Source organism: Epinephelus lanceolatus, chromosome 2, assembly GCF_041903045.1.
Source record: "Epinephelus lanceolatus isolate andai-2023 chromosome 2, ASM4190304v1, whole genome shotgun sequence".
NCBI lineage: Eukaryota > Metazoa > Chordata > Actinopteri > Perciformes > Serranidae > Epinephelus > Epinephelus lanceolatus.
In genome coordinates this window covers 3,048,143-3,070,002 of record NC_135735.1, presented here as the reverse complement: position 1 = coordinate 3,070,002, position 21,860 = coordinate 3,048,143, and the positions used below count along the sequence as shown (strand labels likewise).

Sequence of the window (21,860 nt, the reverse complement as noted above, 5' to 3'; positions counted from 1 at the left end):
GTTTTTATCAGACAAACAGGACGAAACAGTGACTTTGTTGGGGACTATTTTCAGCTGCGGATGAATCCACATTTGGTGCTCTAGTGAGTATTTAGGGCAGCAGGACGGTGTGTGTGTGTTTGAGTCCAGTGTAATGAAGGAACATGTCAGCCAGTGCAGCAGTGTGGCTCACGGTGTGTTTTAACAGTAGCAGAGCTGTATAGCACAGAGGAAGGAGATCTATCAGGCTGTAGATACACAGATAACACAGATAGTACCTGTTGTGCTCGTTGGTAGCATCAATTCATTGCTAATTTGTTGACTATAAGATAAAAAATATCACCAGATGTACCATTTAGATATTGTTAAATGTATTTTGTTAATAGTAGTTTTCATGTACGGCTCGGTGTGTTGACAGAACCGACCGCAGCTTTGTCTTGTCTTATGAAGCCTAAAATAATGTTTTTTCCACGCTGACTGTGAGCCTTTGTTGTCACTGTTGCTCTCTGCACAGCTGAAGCCTTGTTTAGCTCACGACGGGAACAAAGACGTGTCAGTTTAGTAACCAAAGCACATTGCCTGGTACTTGCAGTGACACTGATATAAATAGAACATTTGTGAGCTACAAACTTCTTATTTTCAGCCCCTTTTGTCTGGCACAGTGTCGTTTAAAAAGAAGAACACGAGGGTGACTGGAAGTGACACTGATTACACTCAGTGACCCCTGATGGCTGTGTTTTGAGAACATTATTTACTGTAAGCGCTCACTGTATTTTCATGAGTGTGTTCACACATTTGAACAGGAAAGCTCATCTTTGATATTTATATGTTTGTAAAAGAAGTTCCTATAGGTTATAGGAAATGACATCTTCATCTTCACCGTCTTCCTCATCCTCAGTGACAGCAGGCTTCAGCTGTGTCATATAGGAAATATGATCCACATAAATTCTCATGTCCCTCTTTTCCTTTCATCCAATGATGAGCTGTGACATCAAATAGCCACATCACCTGCCATCCAATCAAATGTTCCCCGTCCACAGAGCCACGCCCACCAATCCTCCCAGCTCATCCTGCACTGTCATGGTGCTTGCTCCGGATGCAGTTGTCATGGAGATGGAAAAGGGCTCAGCGTCCACTGGCGGCACTGTTACCATGGAAATCCCTGCCGCAGCAGCTGCCTCAGTGGAGCGAGCGGAGCCGGAGGAGTGGGTTCAGCACCATGGACAGCACGGCGCCGGAGCTGCTCCCCAGCACAGAAACTATCGCATGCTGATAGTGATCGGAGAGATCTCCAGTAGCCATCACCTGGACACCGCCAGGAAACAGATCACACAAGGTGAGTCCACAGAGGAGAGGTCAGGAGGGCTGGTCATAGTCACTGCAGCTGAAACATCCTGCTGCTCTGTTCACCTGTTGTTAAATTCAACTGTCATCAAATCTATTTCACACAGAAACGGTAAGTTGTAGGTGCTTTACTGTGTGTTTACATTCAGTTTTCAGATTTCTGTAAATTGTCATTTTGGTGCAAACAAAACCAGCAGTCAGTCCTTCTGTATGTTAATCCCTGAACTTCCCATGTTGTCAGCAAAATGCTTCAGTTTCTGATCCAGTGGTTGGAGAAATATTCTCACACTTTACTTGTGTTTCAGTACAAATAGTCTAAAATCACTCCAGGTGAAGAAAAAGTCCTGATCTCAAAGTTATTACCAGCAAAATGTGGTAAAAATATTCATTATACAGAGTGGATCCTGCCAGTTTTCTATTAAATATGTAATGTATTATATATTATCAATGGTTAACACGTTAGTATCATTAGTAGTAGTATCACTATGTACACCACTGGTTAGTTTAATTGCAAAATACTGCATCATATTTCATAAACTCATCATATATTTTGCATATTAAAATTTTAATCTGGAAAGTAACTCATAACCAAAGCTGTCAAATAACTGAAGTGGAGTAAAAGTTACATTTTTCATCCCTAAATATTTTATTAAAGTACATTAAATTGGATCTTAAAGGGACAGTTCACCCCCAAATCAAAAACACAGATTTTTCCTTTTACCTGTAGAACTATTTATCAGTCTAGATTGTTTTGGTGTGAGTTGCCAAGTGTTGGAGATATCAACTGTAGAGATGTCTGCCTTCTCTCTAATATAATGGAACTAGATGGCACTCAGCTTGTGTTGTTCAAAGCGCCAAAAAACATAATCAAACTACACCTGCCAACTGTATCACCATGCAGAAGGAAGCCTGTCTCTATTGCTAGCTCACTTAGCACCAATGAGCTAGCTAACGTTACAGCTCAGCCGAGGAGGACGCCATGAATGGTGGTTCTGTAAAGAGAAAATACTTCCTAGATGAAGCTCACAACAAAGTCTGTGGATTATTTTGAATAACTGGGTCATGACTTCTGGAAAGAGATGGTAAGAGAAAAAATTAATTGCCTTTACTTGAGTAAATTTAGTGTCATTTCTACTTCTACTTCGATACTGCAAATTCCCCAACATATCTTTGGAGATCTGTAAATCTAATTATTTTCATTTTGGACAAAATGTGGGAGGAATGTGTTATGATACTAACAACTTCAGCTTTGTATCATACTTTTTAAAAAATCATAATTCGTCCAGATACTGTGCAGTCAGTGAAGTTATTTCAAATTATTTCATCAGTTTAGAGCCTCATAACTGATTCTGTTCAAATAAAGAAGCTATTGTTGTATGGAAATATATCGAAAAAAAGGGAAAAGTCCCCTTAAGGTGTCCTTGAGATATTGTGCTCATGAGAATGAGACAGATGAGGTCACAGTGACCTTTGACCTTTGACCACTAAAATCTAATGAGTTCATTTATGAGCCCAAGGGGACGTTGGTGCCAAATTTGAGGAAATTGCCTCAAAGCGTTCTTGAGATTTTCACACAAGTGGACGCACTGACGGAAAAACCCAAGAACATAATGTCATCGAAATCTGGTGCTTGGTCAGTCAGACACAAATGAAAAAAGCCGTCCTCTCACATTGGCACGATACGCAGATAGGCGGCGTTAAGGGGACACGTGGTGAGACAACAATGAAAGTTACAGTGGCGGAGGTCAAAGTATGGCAGGCAGAAGGGGTGGTGGGGTCCTACAACCAGTGACTTTCACACAGCAGGCCGGTGTTCACTTCCTGTAAGACTGTAAAGCCAAACACCGTGAATTGACGTTTTTTTCCCCTCAGCAATGAACACGTGGTTGGGTTTAAGACAAAAAAACGTCAATTCACGGTGTTTGGCTTTTATTTTGAAAGAGACTGTATACAAACTGTACATTTCCTGTGAAAACAGAAGTGTATTTTGAAAACAGACAATGCATGTAACAGGCTGAAGTTGACACGGCGTCCCAGAACGTCAACAACCACCCAGTCAGCATTTGTATGTGGGGCCAATGTGGGTAGTAAATGAGCTTTGAAAATAGGCCCCTATATAGGATTGTCCATTGATTCCATAATGGCTCCATGCCAGTTGCCCACATGGGTGGTTTTGCCTAAGTGGGCCCCACATGGGTTATTCTAGGGCCACCTGGGCACCAAGTGGGTATGGGCCCAAAATGAACATCTTATCTTGAGCCTACTTGAGTAAAACCACCCATGGCACCATTATGGAACCTGTGGACAATCCCATTTTTAGGGCCCATTTTCAGCTCATTTACAACCCACATGGGCCCCATGTACAAATGTTGGATGGGCAACACACCCAGGGTACCTTCCATCCCTATCTTGACGTGGATTGTCCTTGACCACACGTTGATACGTGACGAGGTTGGAGTGAGGACGTGTCGTGTCCTTGGTCACGGGTAACTGTATCTTTAAAGCTGAGTTTTCTTCAAGACAAAAAAAAAGAAAAAACAAGGTATTAGTCTAATTTACTTCATTTCAATCATGTACAATCAGCTATAAAGGTCATTTTAAATATTAGTGTAAAACTAAGTGTTACATATTTTGTACTCTGTTTGACTTGTTTGTTTACCTCAGGAGGAGCACTGCTACCTTTGTGGCAACTGATCTGAATAAAGAATAAACAGAAATGCTTCACTGTCAGGCTGTAGATGTCAGTCAGCTGAATCTCTGAAGACAAAGGAGCTGTCACAGAAGCTCTGTCAGACACTCGAGTTAAATGCTTCACAGTGTGTTCCTCCATCAATGAACGTTATTCATGTTTTTCTGTTTTTAAACAGGTTTACGTTCCTGGAACGTCGATCTGACTGTTTGTGACCTGAACAAGGAGCTGCAGCTCTTTGAGACCCGACACACTGCTCAGTTCTCTTCACAGGTCAAAGGTCAGATTTAATTCATTCAGTTACTGTATGAAAACATGTCTGTCAGCAGTTACTGTACTTTTATATTTGTGTGAAACGTGTCCACGATCTCCATTTGTTGCTTGGTGACAATAGCTGCCAGCTCTATCAGAGTCAAGCTGGAGGGATTTATTGTGTCGCTACCTGCCCATCATCTTATCGCCCATGTCTGCAGCTGTGTCTGCAGAGCGGATCAGATTGCATTCAGTCTGACGACACGTCCTCTCTCCTCTGCATTTCCTTCGTCCTCTTTTTCCTCACATGCATGAGTCTGTTCTGGGGGGAGCTTGTGACGATGCAGCCTGTATTGATCAGGCTCTCATATGCAGACTGCATGTCAGGGTGGGAATCAATAAGGGCTGTATGTGAGCACTATGTGCTGGGGGAATATAAGATCAGGCCCTGAGTGGTGAATGGAGCCAGTGTTAATGTGAATGTGACTGCCCTGTGGGGCGCTGCTCGCTGTAGTATTCACAAAGAAAATGCTTGTGTGAACTGCATTTATAATAACTATTCAGCGTTTACTGTAGCTTGGTGGGGTCAAACTCAGAAGAGGAGATGCATCGGCCGAATAAATGGAACCGAGTGTTCGCTGAGGAAGGATTTTAAAAAGCACTTCGATCTTGGTGCACATCTCTCCTCCCTCACACTTCTTTGGCTGCTACAGTTACATAAAGAGAAGAAATAAGCTGTTTGTTGACATCAGGGCTGTGAGTATGATTGTAATATACAGTTATCACAAATTACAAACAGAGTCTACTCATTTCATAATTAACTGATGATAGAAATCCATCTTAAAGGCACACTCCAGCTATTTAGTGTCACACTTTCATAAGGTTAAGGGACTTATGAGGGAAAGATTTAAAAAAGAATGTTCAAGATTGAAGTAACAGAGGCTCTGATATCTTTGGGTCATTTCCCATAATGCAACACATAGCATTGTTTCTTCCTCCCTGACTAGTAAATGAACACGGGCCCTATCTTACATCATTGCTACTTTTAAACTGACACAGTTGTCATGTTCACGGCCAGCGTCCATGTTTTGTAAGGACCGTTTTTCAACGTTGGGCCGTCAGTGAGCATCTGTCGCTGTAGTTTTTGTGGTGTGTCGTACACCATTGGCCCATGTTGGCTCTTGCTGCTTTGTTTCAGCCACTTCAGCACGTTCAGTTAGTGCGTGAGTGACATCACTCTGATTGACAGTTCAGTTCAGTGCACATCTCGTCTCGTCAACAAAAATAAAACATAGATTTCACCTAGTTTTTATTATCAAGATCTTTTTTTTGCTCGTCATCGTCTCCTTTTTGTCTTGTAAAGAAAAGGTTGTTGACCAATAATATTCGTCATAGTTTTCATCAACGAAATTAACACTGCTGAAAACAGACCCCTTGTAAAACTTCGTCTGGGGTGAAGATTTTTGGACACTTCTCATATTTTTACGGGGGAAACTGGGTTTTTGGCTTGTGACATCAAGGGTGTGCTGTTATCTCCTTTGTGTGGCGTCACAAATGAGGCGACATTTCGTGTGGTTGCCTCTATCTTACTCATCACTCATTTATTGCTCCACCTGATGAGCACGCTTAGTGACCCAAATCAAACACGCCTACAATGTTGCTTGACCCAGGTGCATGCTCGGTCAGACTAACATAGTAAAATGCTCACAGTGGATCCACCAGTGGTGACTTCCACTTTCACTGAGATACTTTTACCTTCAGTAGTTTGGTGATCTCATGACAGAGCGTGAAGTGTTTTTACGTTTTTTGAAAAATAAATCTGTGTACATGTGGACGAGACATAAAGCTCAGCAATTAATGACACTAGTGTGGGATATGTTTGCCTGATGCCGGTGCTGAAAGTGTGGGGAGCCAGTCAGCTTCGACCATAAGACAAGAAACGTTTCTCCCAGTTATCCCAAAGCTGTGTAATTTACATGCTGTCTCATCTAATTCAAAGGTTTATTTTGGATTTTTCAACATGACTGACTTTGGAAATTTCATTTGAAATGCAAACTGCAACCTTTAATGTCGGGCCAGAGGTCAAACTTTTGCCATTTGTGGTTGGCATGTTATTTGATGCTTCTTAGATCGACCCAGCTCTGCATGATTTCACATTACATCATCGTCTCACTGGCATCATACACTCAGGATGCAACGCCTCCTCTGGATCACACACTCCTGTTAACACCACACAGCAACACGTTTGTGGATTGGTGCTTTTCAGCTGGAATATTTAACACTTTTATCACCTTTCTACCATCTGTCTCATGTAAAAGCCATCAGAGTCATTGTTTTGACTCTGGCCGTATTCAAGCTTTCCTGCATGAATAATTCAACATCCTCCATTAATTGTTCTTTTCTGTTAAGAAACAATTATCACCAGCATTTTCATACTTTTCTTCTGTCTCACCTCGGTCACAGATTCACCGTTTCTCCTCTTCCTCTCAGTCAGCACACTCTTTTCCTTCCTCATCTCTCTCCTCATGCTGCTGCTGCTTTATTTCTCTCCCTCCTGATGTGGGGATTTTTACTGAAGCACAGAAAAAGGTTCAGTGCTGCTGGAGACTCAGTGATGGCTGGCAGAGAGCATCATCTGAGCTGCAGCCTGAGCAGACAGACTGACAAACAGAATATTTCTCCTGTTAACCCTGCCTCTGCCTCTGCCTCTGCCGAGCCAATCTTATTTCTGGATGCATGTATTTGTACCTTGTGCAACATTCTCTGGACATGCAGAAGCTATATTATCATTCTGGTTACAGATTGCCAACACTTGCCACCACATGAATCTTTCTGGTTTCAACAATTGATGTAAAAATGGTGTAGACAAAAAAGCTAATTTCTACACATCTGTTTTCATTCATAAATTGTCCACGCTGCTTGGTTGTAGTTGTAATTATTGTACAGTAAAATTACCTCTTTGCAGCTAAGACTAGCTATCTAAGCCAAAAATAGCATCTAAAATGTTCATGCATTTAAGTAACCTGGTTACTGTTGGCTCTCTGCAGTAACATCATTTCTTTGAGCTCATATAAACTCGGAGCTCGATAACTGTTCTTGAGAGAGTACTGTGAGAGAAACCCGTTCCCTGTCCTGCAGGCTTAACAGGGTCTTGCATAACAAAGACATTTCACATATAAAGTGTCGCTTTGGCAACAGTGTGGCAGAATGAGAGGAACAAGTTTTATTCATGGTATATCTCTGTATCCAAATAATTACATCTTAAGTTAAACTAAATCAGAAATGGACAATGTACTTGAATATAAGCTTATATGTTAAAAAACATGTATGCACAGTATGTATGTAAAAGTCAGTCCAATCGCCAGAATGAATGTTGGCATTGGTTGTTCATTTCTTCTGAACGTTATCATGTCGCAGATACATTGGAACTTCACGTTTCAGCAGTGCTGTGGTTAAAAAGTTTAGGCACAAAAACCACTTGGTTACAGTAAGGAAAAGATCATGTTTTGACTTAAAATACCCACTTTTGGTGGCACAATCCCTGCTGGAAACACAGCGATGTCTCCATAAAAAAAAAAAAAAAAGCAAGGACAATACAACAAAATGGGTTACAAGAAGACGTTTGGTGGCTAATAAGCTTCTAAACACACAAACAAAAACAGCAACAAGAAACCCAGCAATGTCTTATAAAAAACAACACTTTTCATAGCACTATCCCTAGCAGGAAATGCAGCGATCAACAGGAAATGCAGTGATCAACAGGAAATGCAGGGATCAACAGGAAATGCAGTGATATCTTTCATGGCACCATCTTCAGCAGGACACCCAGCAATGTCTCAGCAAAAAACAATCACTTTTCATGGCATTATCCCTGGCAGGAAACACAACCATCAACAGGAAATGCAGCGATATGTCAGCAAACAACAACTGCTTTCATGGCACTATACCCGGAAACACAAAAACAGGTCACTAAAAAACGCTCACATTTGGTGGCTAAAAAGCTTCAGAACACACAACGAAATTCCAGTAAAAAAAAAACAGAAACAAGAAACACAGCAATGTCTCATAAAAAGCAACCACCTTTCATGGCACTATCTCTGGCAGGAAATGCAGCAATCAGCAGGAAACGCAGTGATACACACTGTAAAATACAACTGCTTTTCTGGCACTATCTTCAGTAGGAAACACAACAATGTCACAGCAAAACACAAAAATCAAAATCAAAAATCACTTTTCATAAAACTATCCCCGGTGGACACACAACAATGGGCTGCTAAAAACCACGCACATTTGCTGGCTAAAAGGCTTCTGAACACACAGCAAAATCTCAGTAAAAAAACAGAAACAAGAAACGCATCAATGTCTCATAAAAATCACCACTTTTCATGGCACTATTGCTGGCAGGAAATGCAGCGATACAGTATCTTTTTGTGGCGCTATCTTCAGCAGAACGCACAGTAATATCTCAGCAGAAAGCAACTGCTTTTCGTGACACTATCCCGCAACGCAACAACAGGTCGCCATGAAACACTCAGGTTTGGTATCTAAAAAGCAGCTGAACATGCAGCGATGACGTGCTTAAAAACAACAGGTCTTGTTGTTTGTTGGTTGCTAACAGTGGTCTGCAGCTTGGCAGGTTTCTCACCTCGGTAACATCGATTATCACCTCCACCTCATGTCAGCTCATACACTATGTCACTTTTGAAAGAATTATTTGATACGTATGAAATGTACAAATGAAATGTACAAATTTTCATTTCTGTGGTTCGCAGAAATGAACAAGGTGACTGGGCTGGAAAAACTACAATATGTGGTCTCTCACTACAGAAGCTAAAAACTCCAAAATTCTTAAAGGCTTCAGGCAGCGTTGTTCTTATGTCAGAAATATACTCACTGTATGTGTCATGTATAAATGAAGAGTAAGGAAGGGAATAAGCTGTAAATCTCATTACTGACCTGCTGTACATAGATTGCAGTTATGGCGTTATTGTAGTGTCTGTAGTGCACAGATGTTATTGATCACTCTCTCTTTGTCTTTGATTGCTGTTCACTCTGCCTCACCGCTCACACAGACTGAAATCTTATCCAGCTCCAGGCTTGAAAGCCTCTGCAGTAAACTCTGCAGGTAAACACAGAGAGACAGAAGCAGCACATGGACATACAGAGACGTGTGCAGCAGCATAAAGCAAACACAGTATGTCCCTCAGGATCACCAACCGACTGCTGCAGCCATCAGCAATACACACACACACACACACACACACACACACACACACACACACACTCAGAGCTATAGATTGTATTTCAGATATTTGCAGGATTTGTCTAGACGTCCATCCTCCCATCTAAGTAATTGAATATGATGTAAGAGATTATCTGTGCGTTGTGTTCCGGAAAGTTGTATTATAGCACATTATAGGATCCACTCTGCACTGGATTTTATCCATTCTTTGTTATATCACAGGTATTGTTATGTTATAATAAGAATTATAGACCCTTTTAGGGCCGACATCACGATGACGTCATGTTATCACCTGGAGGTGCAGCTGCCTCACCCACACAGGGCTGGGGGCAGCAGGTACAGTAACACTTAAACATGTTTAACTGGCTGAACTCTCTGTCGTGAAGGAATAAGAGACAACAGACTGAAACACTGCTGTGTAATTTCTCCTGAGTGAACATTTAAGTCGTCAGTCTTCTTGTTTTATCTTTAAAAACCAGGGAGCCTTAACTCCAGAGTCTTTTGTTGCTTAAAACAGCAGCAGGAACAAGAGAAATGTCTTTATGTCAAAATTAAATAGACTGAAGAGGGGACGTTGAGGCGTGTACAGGGCGAGAGGATATGTACAGTTAGGACGAAAAATAAAAAAAAAACCCTGAGCCCCCTGAGAGTGAGATTCGTATTCAAAAGGCCACGTCGCCCGAGGCTCAGACTTCAAACAGTCAAACATCAAGAATCCGCCCCGGCCAAAATGGCAGCAGTAAAGCTCTCGGTCTGGAAGTCTGAGTTTCTGACTTTTATTTGAAGAGATGAAAAAGCAACAACGAGTTAATCCGTCTCTCAGTACTGTCTGACTTCTTGTTTGTGGCTCTCAGCTTCAGGCCCATTGGTTAATACTGATGACTTAATCTTTAAAAACACAAATATAAAGCCTCATTTTATAAAACGTCTCAGTAATTTCCTCAAACAGCTGCTCACTGTGGTTTTTGATCAAACAAACAGGAGGACATAGTGACTTTGTTGGGGACTATTTTCAGCGGTGGATTGATCAACATTTGGTGCTCCAGTGAATATTTGTGTCAGCAGGACGGTCTTTGTGAGTCAAAATAAACTACAGTGTGTGCGTTATGTGGTGGCGGCACGGTGGGGTTTAGACACCAAAACTACTTGGTTAAGTTTAGATAAATATTATAGCTTCTTTGTTTCCTACAGGACAAAACTATGTCATTAAGTGATTCTAATTGACTTTCAATTAGCATTGTTTCTGTAGTGCTGGTACGTAATTGTGTCAAGAGCAAGAGGTCTTTGTCATTTTATTTATTTCTGTGAGATCAGGTTAGCTTTCAGTAGTTTTTGGACAACAATAGAGTTCTATGGCACAGAGGAAGAACATCAGGGTTCACACACCTTATTAAACATCCAAGTCAAGGGCTTCTACAAGGACGTTTCAGGCCCCTTTTTTCTCAAATTCAAGTATTCAACGTGGCAAAGTTTGAGGCCTTTGGCCCGGTGCGACATTGAAGGCCACAGTGTCTTTGTCACATGATGGAGGCAGACAAGACAACGCTGCTCGGCCCCATGAATGGAACATTTACATTTAAAAAAAAACGCCCAAATGGAGCTGTTGATAGGAGCACTGTTCTCTGCAGGAAGGAATTTTTGTACCATCGGTGTACTGCAAGCCTGAAATATCACCTCAACACAAAGCATTTAGCAACAAACCAGGAGGTCTGAGCTGGCACACCCTCTGATGCTAACGCTAGCAGCCAGCCTCGTTACGCCACACTGGACCAGGTGTTCAGGCTGAGTCAGTCTACCTGTGACTGAGTCACTGTAGACCAGTTTGGGTGGTCGAGGACAGGGGGACAACTGTCCAACATCCAGCAGCTTTACTACGACACATCTGACATTCATTTGAATTGAGATTTTTTAAACACTTTCACAGCAAAAATTGACGTATGCAATTAATTTAGATTAATTAATCACAAAGCATGTTTTCAATTAGATACATTTTTTTAATCACTTGACAGCCGAAATATAAATTCATCAACTCAAAGGATCCAATACTGACAAAAAAAAATTGTTCTGCCCATCACTAACAGCAGCACAACAAACACATAAAACATCATCAGTAATAAGAACATAAAGCATCCTCAGAAATTTGCAGTTTGGGGGAAATTACTAATGATGATGAATGATTTGTAGAGCAGCTTCCTCAGGTTGTGTTTCCAGATTACAGCGAGTCTGTTTGAGTGGAAATGAATGAACCGAGACAGTAATCATTTTTCTGTGGCAGCAGGCGGGGGCGAAGGTGCACTGAGTGAGGACGAGGTAATTGTGGAAATAGTGGACGTAAAGGCGCCACGAGAAGCTGAGTGAGACACTGTGTGGTGAGAGTGGCCAATAAAAAGATGCTTGTCATGGCTATTAAAACGTTTCATCCTGCTCTTCCAAGAAATGTTTTTATGCTGCACTGGTTTTTATATCGGAGACAAGCCTGACTGGAGCTGGATTAAACCCACAGGAAAGTTCACAAGGTCACATGAGGTGGGATGAGACAACTCTGGGTCTGCGTCGCTTCCTGACATGTAAAGGTCACATTGGAAAATTGATCAGATCCAGTCAGTGAAAACGTCTATTCAGAAGAGTCCACACTGTCAAATCGAAGATCAGTCCTTTTGAACTGTCCTCCAACGGCGTAACGCTCCGAGGGGTTTAGAGATTCCCACCTCGGATTCGTCCTTACTTTTCAGGAAAGCCTCTCACAGCACACACAAGGTGTTTGCAGGATTGGCTCGGCTGCCAGTAATACTACAGCTCCTCCTTGTCCGAGCCTTGAATACTAATACGCTGCTGGTGGAGGAGTGCACAGTCATCATGGCTGACAGAACACAGAGAAAAAAACTGCAAAACCACAAAGGCAGGGTGATCAAACAGTCAAAGGTCTGTTGTTTATCAGCATCTGTAAATGGTTGAGGAATAGTCTGAGACAGCAGCATTCATCTTATGAGTCTAAATTTGTGAGTAGATCTTAAAATAGAAGGAGCTGTCAGGCTCATCAGCAGAAACACAGATTTAGACGCAGGACAGACAATCAGAGTCTTTTTCATCAGCTCTGCTAAAAAAAAGCTTCCTGGGATCGGCCGCTCTGCATTCAGAGGAATTACTCTATAAGCCATAGTGACATCTCAGTGGAGTAAAAATGTGTGCTGCAGGAAAATAACGCCATCCGATGGCAGCCAGACTCGAGCCCTCTGGTGGAGGAGCTCAGTGAGCCAAAATGGCAGTGACCTCCCTGATGGGTGGCATATGTGCTAAAGGACAGCCAGTGCCCTCGAGTCTCACGGCCTTCCTTAAAGCCTTGTTCTGCCTCAGTAGATCTGGTGTGTACAAACACACACTGATCTGCCCCAAGACTGATCTACAGTGCAGGGACGAGGCAATGCGGGTTAGACATGAGGGGTTAAAGAGCTGAGACGGGGTGGCTGATGTTGTCTGACTGAGGCATGGAGGGAAAGTGTGAGGAGAGCAGAAGAGACGGAAAAAACCATCTACAGATCTGATTTAAAAAATGTTTTAACATCAAATATAGAGTCCATGTTTAGTGTTGATCCTTCAGAATCAAAGGCCAGAGGCAGATTTATACTTGTGCATCAGCTTACACGCGTGGCCTACGCCTTTGTGAGCATTTTGTGCAGAGGTGTATCTTTGTCACTCTGCAGTTACACCTCCAAAACACTAGATGTCGGCTGGGTTTCTGTGAAGTGCTGTAAAGTTTAGTTGGTTCGAAGCACACCCAAAACACATAAGTGACAGTTTCAAACACAAGTACACTAATCAGCTTCACTGTAACTCGCAGCATTCACAGACAAACACTTGTCTTTATCTGGACACATTTTCCAAACAAATACAACATGCTAATGTTATTAGCACAAGCCTATGGCATTTTACATTGTATAAATTAGCCTAGCAGCCAGCGGAGATTTCCTCTGCTCATATGAAGCCAGGATAAATCACACACAGGACTTAAAATGCTATTTTTGTGGAGGCTTTATTGTCTTCTGTTTATCTGTAAAATTAAAGTTAAAAAAAAGTTTTGTTTCCACTGAGGGAAATGGATTCAGCTTACAGAAACAGACAGGAGGGCTGCGTCGCTGCAACATGTAGTTACTTTACATTTCTGAGGAGGTGCACGTCAGGCTACGGCGTGGGTTATGGCATAGGGTCTGCATCAGTGCATAGCCTACACCATAGGTGCGGCATTGATTTGACGTAGTATAAATCCAACTTTATTCATCTCTTATGCTCAGTCACTATTAGTATCCATTGTACATTACATCCTGTGATTGAGTAAGTTTGAAGGGCATTATGGGAAATGTAGTAGCTTGCTAATTTTATTAGAAATAGATAAGACAGACTTCATGGAACAGTAATCTAAAACAGTGGTTCCCAACTGGTGGGTCGCGATCCAGTACTGGGTTGCGAGTCCATCCTCAATGGACCGTAAGTGGTGTTAATTTCATTGACGAAAACTATGACAAAAATTTTCAACAACCTTTTTTTCCATTATGAAAACAAGATGACAACAAGCTAAAGATAGATCTTGATAAAAAAAAAAAAAAAACTAAGACGAAATCTATGTTTAATTTTTCGTTGACAAGACGAGACAAAAATGTTCGTGGTGGACTATCAGACGCCGAGAGCTGAGAACAGCCGTGTTTGTAATTATCTTCAGATGCCACATGAGTGACTGGCTACTAACTCCAGTAAATAGTCTGCACCAGGATGTTTCAGTAGCCAGTAGAAACAGTCAGAGCTGAGCAGCGACAGCTGTTGATACTGCAGAAGTGATAGTTTGTAAGTGTGTAGAAAGTATTTGTAGTTGTACAAAAAATTGTCTAAATGAAATTTCTATCCAACCTGTCACCTTGATTCTAATTTCTGGTTTATGAATTAACCTCACTGGATTAGTTTAAACAAACATAGAAAACATAATGAATCAAAGTCGACTAAAATGTCAGGATTTTTTGTTGAATACAACATTTTAAATTTTTGTCAGCTTAATCTATGAAGGATAAAAATTACTAAATTAAAACTAATAAATATTATATCTAATAAATATAAATATATAATATAATATAATATAATAAATATTATTAAAACCCACTTTATTTTCAAGTAAAGTGAATTTCCAGCACAGAGCTTTTACTTTGAAATGCCATTTCCTGCTGTAGAGTGAGTGACTAATGGAGAGACAAGAATCTAACCACTCGACACGGCCAATATTTGGTCAAAAATCTGGGGGCGCCACTGAGGTTCTCACAGAATTTAAAATACATTATTGCTGACAAAGTGATTGCCACATAGCTAATCAAAGTTTGTTTATATACACAAAACAAATAAAAACATAAAAATGTAATTCTAGTGGCAAACAGTGAAACACTTCTCTTCTTCCTCGCCTAAAATCTCAACCTCTTGTCAATTAAAACCCCCCCGCGGCCTCCTTTTATCTCCCTGAGGACGCCCACAGATCTCCTGAGGAGCAGTTTTGACATACTGTTGCGTCATGATGAAATGGAAACATTATGACGCATAGATAATGAGCGCATCCATCACTGTACGTCCATTAGTCCTCAGTGTCTCAGCACTCGCTGCAGACTGTGTCCTGATTGACTGACGAGGCTCAGGGACAGTCTGGCAACATGAAAGATCACGTTTCATCCCCGGAGAGGAGGAGGAGGGTGGTGGCAGTAATGGCCTCCATGAATGCAGCTGTCGCCCACACAGTGCAATTAATAAAGACTCAGCGGACCTCGGCTGCAGACTGATGGCTGGTAAACAAAAGCTGGAGGAATCACAAAGGCTCAGGGGAAATGTAGTGGGCAGTAATGCTCGGTGGCAGTAATTCAATAATATTGTTTACTGTCCTTCACTGGAGTACGATTATGAGATGATTACAGTCAAACACTGTCTGCAGCCTTCAACGCACTTTATTTTCTGTGACATCTTTTATGATACGTTACGATAACGGCAAAATATCTTAGTTAATGTTGTGATGCTGAGTTCTACATTTCACCCAGCTCTAGTTACTGAACAAGGTGTTAGTGACTAAACGAGATGCTTCTGTAACTATAGGTTGACATGTTTTTTTCCAATTCTATCTATTTCTCTTTTATATTGTTTCCATTTTTACCTCTTTATAAGAGGTCATGTTTTTGGTGCTGTTTGTGCATTTGACAGCAGGATTGCGGAAGAACTACAGACCTGATTTTCATGAAACTTGGTGAAAGGGTGGAGCAGGGGCCAAAGAAGGACCCAATACATTTTGTAACGGATCCAAATCACAGGGCAGCTACACAAACTATTTTTCGTTTTCCTTTAACTTGCAATATATGCACACGGCTCTCACCTCAGACAAAATGGCGGCAGCTAAGAAGCTAAGTGCTAAAGAGCTAACAGGGTTCAAAGTGGCTCTCCAGTAAGACACATCATTGCATATCAATAAGATCTAACTGATGCATGCATAGGCATCAGCTGTTGAGTTCATTCATTGAGTCCACATGTTTCTTTTGCTGTTCTTGCTTTTATTACTTACATTCAAGACAACTTGCATCCAGAGACCGTTAAGCAGAGCCAGGTAGCTTAATCGCATTGATGATTTCACTGTTTTCTTCCCTGACGCCATGACCATGATCAAAAAACTGTGTGCTTCCCAGGCCTGCAACACACCTGGCTGTACAACCAGGAAATACTAATGATAGATGCAAAGTAGTAGCTTTTCAGGAAATGTCTTCGTTACAAATATTATTCATGTGACCCAGCAAGCATTTTTTGGTTTAAAAAACGTCTAATAGCCGTCTACATGAAGACCTGACGTCTAGGCTAAATCACAGCTGAATTTGAGCTGTCAGTGAAAATTTGGTAGACGTCTAACCATAGCCAAAGTGTAGACGTCATCAATTATACGGCTATGTAGAGACCATGTCCAAAAAATGGAGATAAACATATTTTAATTACTGTTGACTCTCCATACGTGATTGAATATCATACCGCACGCCATCTGCAATGGCGAAAATTACATTTAATCAATTTCAAAATTAAATCGACTATATTTTGGGTTACATGTAGCTAGACTAAATCGGAGCTAAATATAGCCAATACGTTTAAATCACGACTATTGCTTGCTGGGGAGTCAGCTATTTCAAATTGAATTTTTGGTTTTGCACTGCTGCTTTTTTTTTGTAGATCTAGTAAAGCACCCTTGTGTGGAGCCCCCAGTGGAGCAGGGATGAATTGTTTGCATGAAGTGGGCATGCACCCTAATGCTAACAGTGCTAACAGAGCTAACAGTGATAATGGGGGTTAGCTAACGGTCACTGAAGCTACCCCGAGGGTGGGGGTACACAATGACATGTTATCAGCAGAGGTATGCGCTCTACGAGTGTCCTTGTAGTTGTTAATGCAAAGCATAAAGTAACTGAAATTGACCTGATAGGCTATATTGGCTATATGCACCTGCCACATTACCTTTAAACTGGTGATTAGCACTGTTTAGCTTTGTGTGTATCATTAACCCTGCCCTCTTCAAGTGCCAGCTGAACACAGTATACACAGGGCAAATTACTACATTTAGTATCTTGGAAAACTAATCAGCCTCGACTTTACTGGTGTACCGTTAATTTGTTTAAATAACCACCTGCTTCAGAATATGTATCACGTCAGCACCATATCTACAGAAATGACTGGTTTGTGCACATATATGATATCATGTTGTTTAAAGGTGCCCTGAGGAGTTTTGGCCACAAGTAGTGCTAAGGAGCCATGTTTTGATGATCAAGTCCCAATATTGTTTGTATCTTCTGCTCTACTAGCACAGGCACAAGGATGTACATGCATATAAGTGATGCAACACACATACTTGTAGATGGTGATGATGTTTGGCTGACCAGTGGTTTGTGGCAGCAGCACAGAAACGTGACAATGAGCCAACAAAAGATGGGAGAGAAAAAGTTTGTCAGCTTCTGATATTCTGACATTGCATTCAGCCCCTTTATGAGGCCTGGAGGATGCAGAGTGTGTGTGTTGAGAAATACAGACAGAATATGACTGTCTTTTTTTCTTACAAGAAAACGCCACGGGGCACCTTCAAATTTTTATACAAGCTGCACATCCCAAAGCAAATCAGAATTTAATTATCGCAGAGCTGATGTATGATAAACCTTGGGCATCAGGGCGTCTGGGAGTCTGGAGCCTTGGCTCAGTTACTTCGCTGTCTAAAGTCCAGCCTTGAACAAAGGCGCAGCAACGTGTACGTGTTTAATTACTGAAGAAAATTAAAGGTTGTCATGGAAACAGCCCGGAAAACTTTGGGATTTGATTGCAAAGTCTACAGCCATGTTAGCAGCTCTTGGCTCTGCTGATGTTTAACAGGTACAGTGTTTACAATTTTAACCATTTTTGTTTAACATGTTAACATACTAACAATTGCTAATGACTTATGACGCACACAATTCAGATGTAGGGCAGGAAGTAAATACATATACTGCATGAATTGTAAATAGAGGAACACAACCACATAAAAAGGCTGATGAACCTGCAGGCAGAAGGTGTATTCAGAATATTCAAACTCATGTTGGATGTGATCCACACAAAAAAACAGAAAAGGGATTTTTCCCACAACTTGACCGACTTGCCTGCTGTGAACTAGCTGTGGAAATCACCAGAGGACCCACGATATGATATTATTGCGATATGTTGAGTGCCGTGATAACATATTGTGATATATTGTGATATATTACCCTTTTTCCAAATGCAAATTATTTCCCCAAAGGACAACTTAGTCAACATCAGTTTTACCTCCTAAGATAAAGTTTTCAGTCTGTTCATCGACTTTAATCATTTTTATTGCAACAAAATGTGACACAGAGCAGACACACTGACCTACACCGTCATAACACCTGCATACACCTGACAGACTGAACTGTGGGCGCAAGACAGCAGTCTCCTGTCCTCTGTCAGATAATGTGCCGTTATAGTCACAGGGACCATGTCATTGGTCCGACAGCCCATTGGTCCGACAGCCCATTGGTCTGACAGCCCATTAGTCCGACAGTCCGCGGTGCTGAACGGCTCCCGGCGGGCGTATTTCTGCCTTGATGGTGCGCTGCGACCGGCTCTGGGTCAGCTGGGAAAGGCTTGAGGTGAAGCAGGCTCACGGCTTATGTGTTTGCCACTTTCTTTTTCATTTTAACCCACACCATGATCTTTTCCTGACCCTAACCAAGTGGTTTTTGTGCCTAAACCTAACCAGACCTTAACCACAGGGCATCATGATGATTTCGGAACAACGGGACTTCCGAACAATGGGTTTAATATGATCGGAACAATGGGATGTCGGACCAATGGGCAGTTCTCTAGTCACATATGAATCCACTGACCAGGCCTCACAAGTTAACACCACACGTTAAACACACATTAAACACACATTAAACATGGCTTAATAGAGACAATTTCAAACACAAGTACACAAATCAGCTTCACTATAACCCACAGCATTCACAGACAAACACTTGTCTTTATCTGGACACATTTTCCCCACAAGTACAACATGCTAATGTTATTAGCACAAGCCTATGGCATTTTACATTGTATAAATTAGCCTAGCAGCTAGCAGACTTTTCCTCTACTCATATGAAACCAGGGACAACAGCAACATTTAACAAAGTTAATGTTACAAATTTCAGCTCCATTACAACTCACAAGGTTCACTGACAAAACAACTGTTTTAAACTAAACACGTTTTCCAAACAAATACAACATGCTAATGTTATTAGCACAAGCCTATGGCATTTTACATTGTATAAATTAGCCTAGCAACTAGCAAAGAGTTCCTCTGCTCATATGAAGCCAGGATAAATCACACACAAGACTTAAAATGCTATTTCAGAGGAGGCTTTATTGTCTTCACAATTTATTGTTTCTTATCTGTGAAATTAAAGTAAATAAAAGCTTTGTTTCCACTGAGGGAAATGGTTCAGCTTACAGAAATAAACAGGAGGTCTGTGTTGCCTGATGTGTAGTTACATTTCTGGGGAGGTGCACGTCAGGCTACGGCGTAGGGTCTATGTCAATGCAGAGTCTATACCGTAGGTACACTGTCGATTTGACTATTAGTGATACTATTCTCTCTCAGACCTTGAATTCAAACCGTTGTGTTGCCCCGCCCAAAATAATCTAATAATAAACATGAGGGTGACTAGTCAACTAATGGCCCTAAATGACGACTATTGGTCAACTAGGAAAATGCTTAGTCTGGGGGGGGCAGCCCTAGTTGATTCATCCTCTGGGAACCATGAATATCTGCAGCACACTTCACAGTAATCCACCTCACTGCTGTTGACATATGTCAGTCTGAACCAAAGTGGTGAACAGACCAACATCCCCAGAGCCACACCGCTAACATCACTAACAACTTCAATGGTTCATTCCCTAATTACAGTAGCTGATGAATAAAGGGAGCGTTTACATCTCGTGTGACACACCACTTGATTTCCCCACGAGCCCACACCCAGAGGCTGAGTGGGTGTTCACAGAGCGTGACGGACGTAACATCAGGCTGAAGCTGACAGGCAGAGACAGACATGAGTGATGGCTGCAACAGAGAAGAGGCTGTCAGGGAGCTGAGCAGCAATATTAAAGACACACACACACATGCGTTGGACACACACAGGTATAATATCCGCTGCTACATTCTCCACACATACACACAACAGACGTGCTGGCAGGGAGACAAAGGGGGGAAAAAGGGCAGAGCAAACAATATTCACAGAGTAATGGAGGCAGATGCATCATGAGTGGGCAGTAATATAATGTTGCAGCGTCAGCAGGCGTAGTTCCTGTGTCTGAACACTGCACCACACTCACAACTCATACTGTAATTTTTCTGTTCTCTCTACTGTAATCTTTAAAAGTTTCTCCCTCTGTTGGGGATTTAATGATGCTGAACCACCAGCAGGAGTTTCTCCCCCACACTGCACATGCTTATCTCACATTGATCTGTTTCATCCATTGATTTGTGTCTGAACAAGACTCAGATATTCAGTGAATCACAGAGACGTGCCTCGAACAGCGATACGTGCAAAGTCACAGCAACCAACAGGAAACTGATTCATGCGCTTCAGATAATAACCCGCAGGGATGGCGTGCAATCTGTGTCCCCGTCAGTTATCTAATGAGGAGTTCAAATTTTAATGACACGCCTTAAAAATTTCCAGCATTTGTTCTGGGCGCGGTTTAAGAGAACGTGCGGTGATTAATAATTCAGCAGCTGTTATTGATCTGAGCCTCTGCAGTCAGGGCTGTACATCAAGAAGGAGGGTCCCCAGCTCCACAGCCTTTCATCTGGACCCAACACACACACATGCCAACACGTGTGTGAGGAGTACACACACATGCACTAAAAAATGTGAAATTACTGTAATGAGAGCTGCACAGTGAAAGAGGAGAGTCTGTAGGGATGTTTGTAATGTCCTTGGGCCGGAGGACAAATACACTGAGTTACCACTTCATTACTTTCTGCCTCACTGCAGTGGAGTCCATCATTTAGGAGCTCGTTATGTTCAGTTTATGTTGATAAAAATGTGATTAGGGAGGAGTTCATGAGGTCACTGAGGGTGATGTGATTAAAAAGGTAGCTATTAATAAGATTCTGTTCCTCCCCAATCACTTACAGTAAATGATGGGGACAGGATGAGTAATCTTAAGATATATTTGACACCGTCTTATGGCTGCAACTGTCATTTTCACCACTGATTAACCTGGTAATAGTTACATTTAAATCATCAGTCATTTGTAGGGCTGAGTATCAGCATCTGCCAAAATAACCCAGCACCAAGTAGCATCAAAACATCTCAAACCAAACGATACCTGCATTCGATCTTTTTGTGCAGCGGGGGTCTGATACCAGACCCTCCCGACTCCCGCTGGAGCAGTAAACTTTATATTGCTGCCGTCACCTGAGCAGTTCTGCTCTGGCCAGCAGCAGGTTCAACGTCTGCCCAGTTAGCACGAGCTAAAGCCCAGTTCAGACCAAAGATTTGCAAAGAGACAAAAACGTTTTAGAACGTTGCAGAGAAACAGTGGTGTGAACTGTCCGGTCTGAGCCGGCTGATGGTGTCACCTGACACTCAGCTGGTCAAATGGTCGGCGGCTGGTTTTAAAGCACGTCACCTGTTTCAACAGCCAATCAGCTTGTAGTGAAGTCCACTGGTCAAGTCAAAATGACCACAGACGGCGTGTTGGCTTGCTGCAGCAGGTGCTTCGTTGCCAACGGAACCCTCTGTTTCCGTCCTCACGGTGTGCCGGTGTTGGACGGTG

The 21,860-nt window shown here is 41.9% G+C and overlaps 1 protein-coding gene across 1 annotated transcript in view; it reads left to right on the top strand.

Moving 5' to 3' along the window:
- The first annotated feature begins 1,073 nt into the window (after window positions 1–1,073).
- Window positions 1,074–21,860, top strand: part of map1aa (microtubule-associated protein 1Aa) — a 58,852-nt gene continuing 38,065 nt past the window's right edge. Inside the window, exons 1-2 of the mRNA XM_033617422.2 lie at window positions 1,074–1,315; window positions 4,191–4,292. Coding sequence (XP_033473313.2) covers window positions 1,087–1,315; window positions 4,191–4,292 — 331 coding nt within the window. The 5' untranslated portion in view covers window positions 1,074–1,086. The remainder of the gene's footprint in view (window positions 1,316–4,190; window positions 4,293–21,860) is intronic.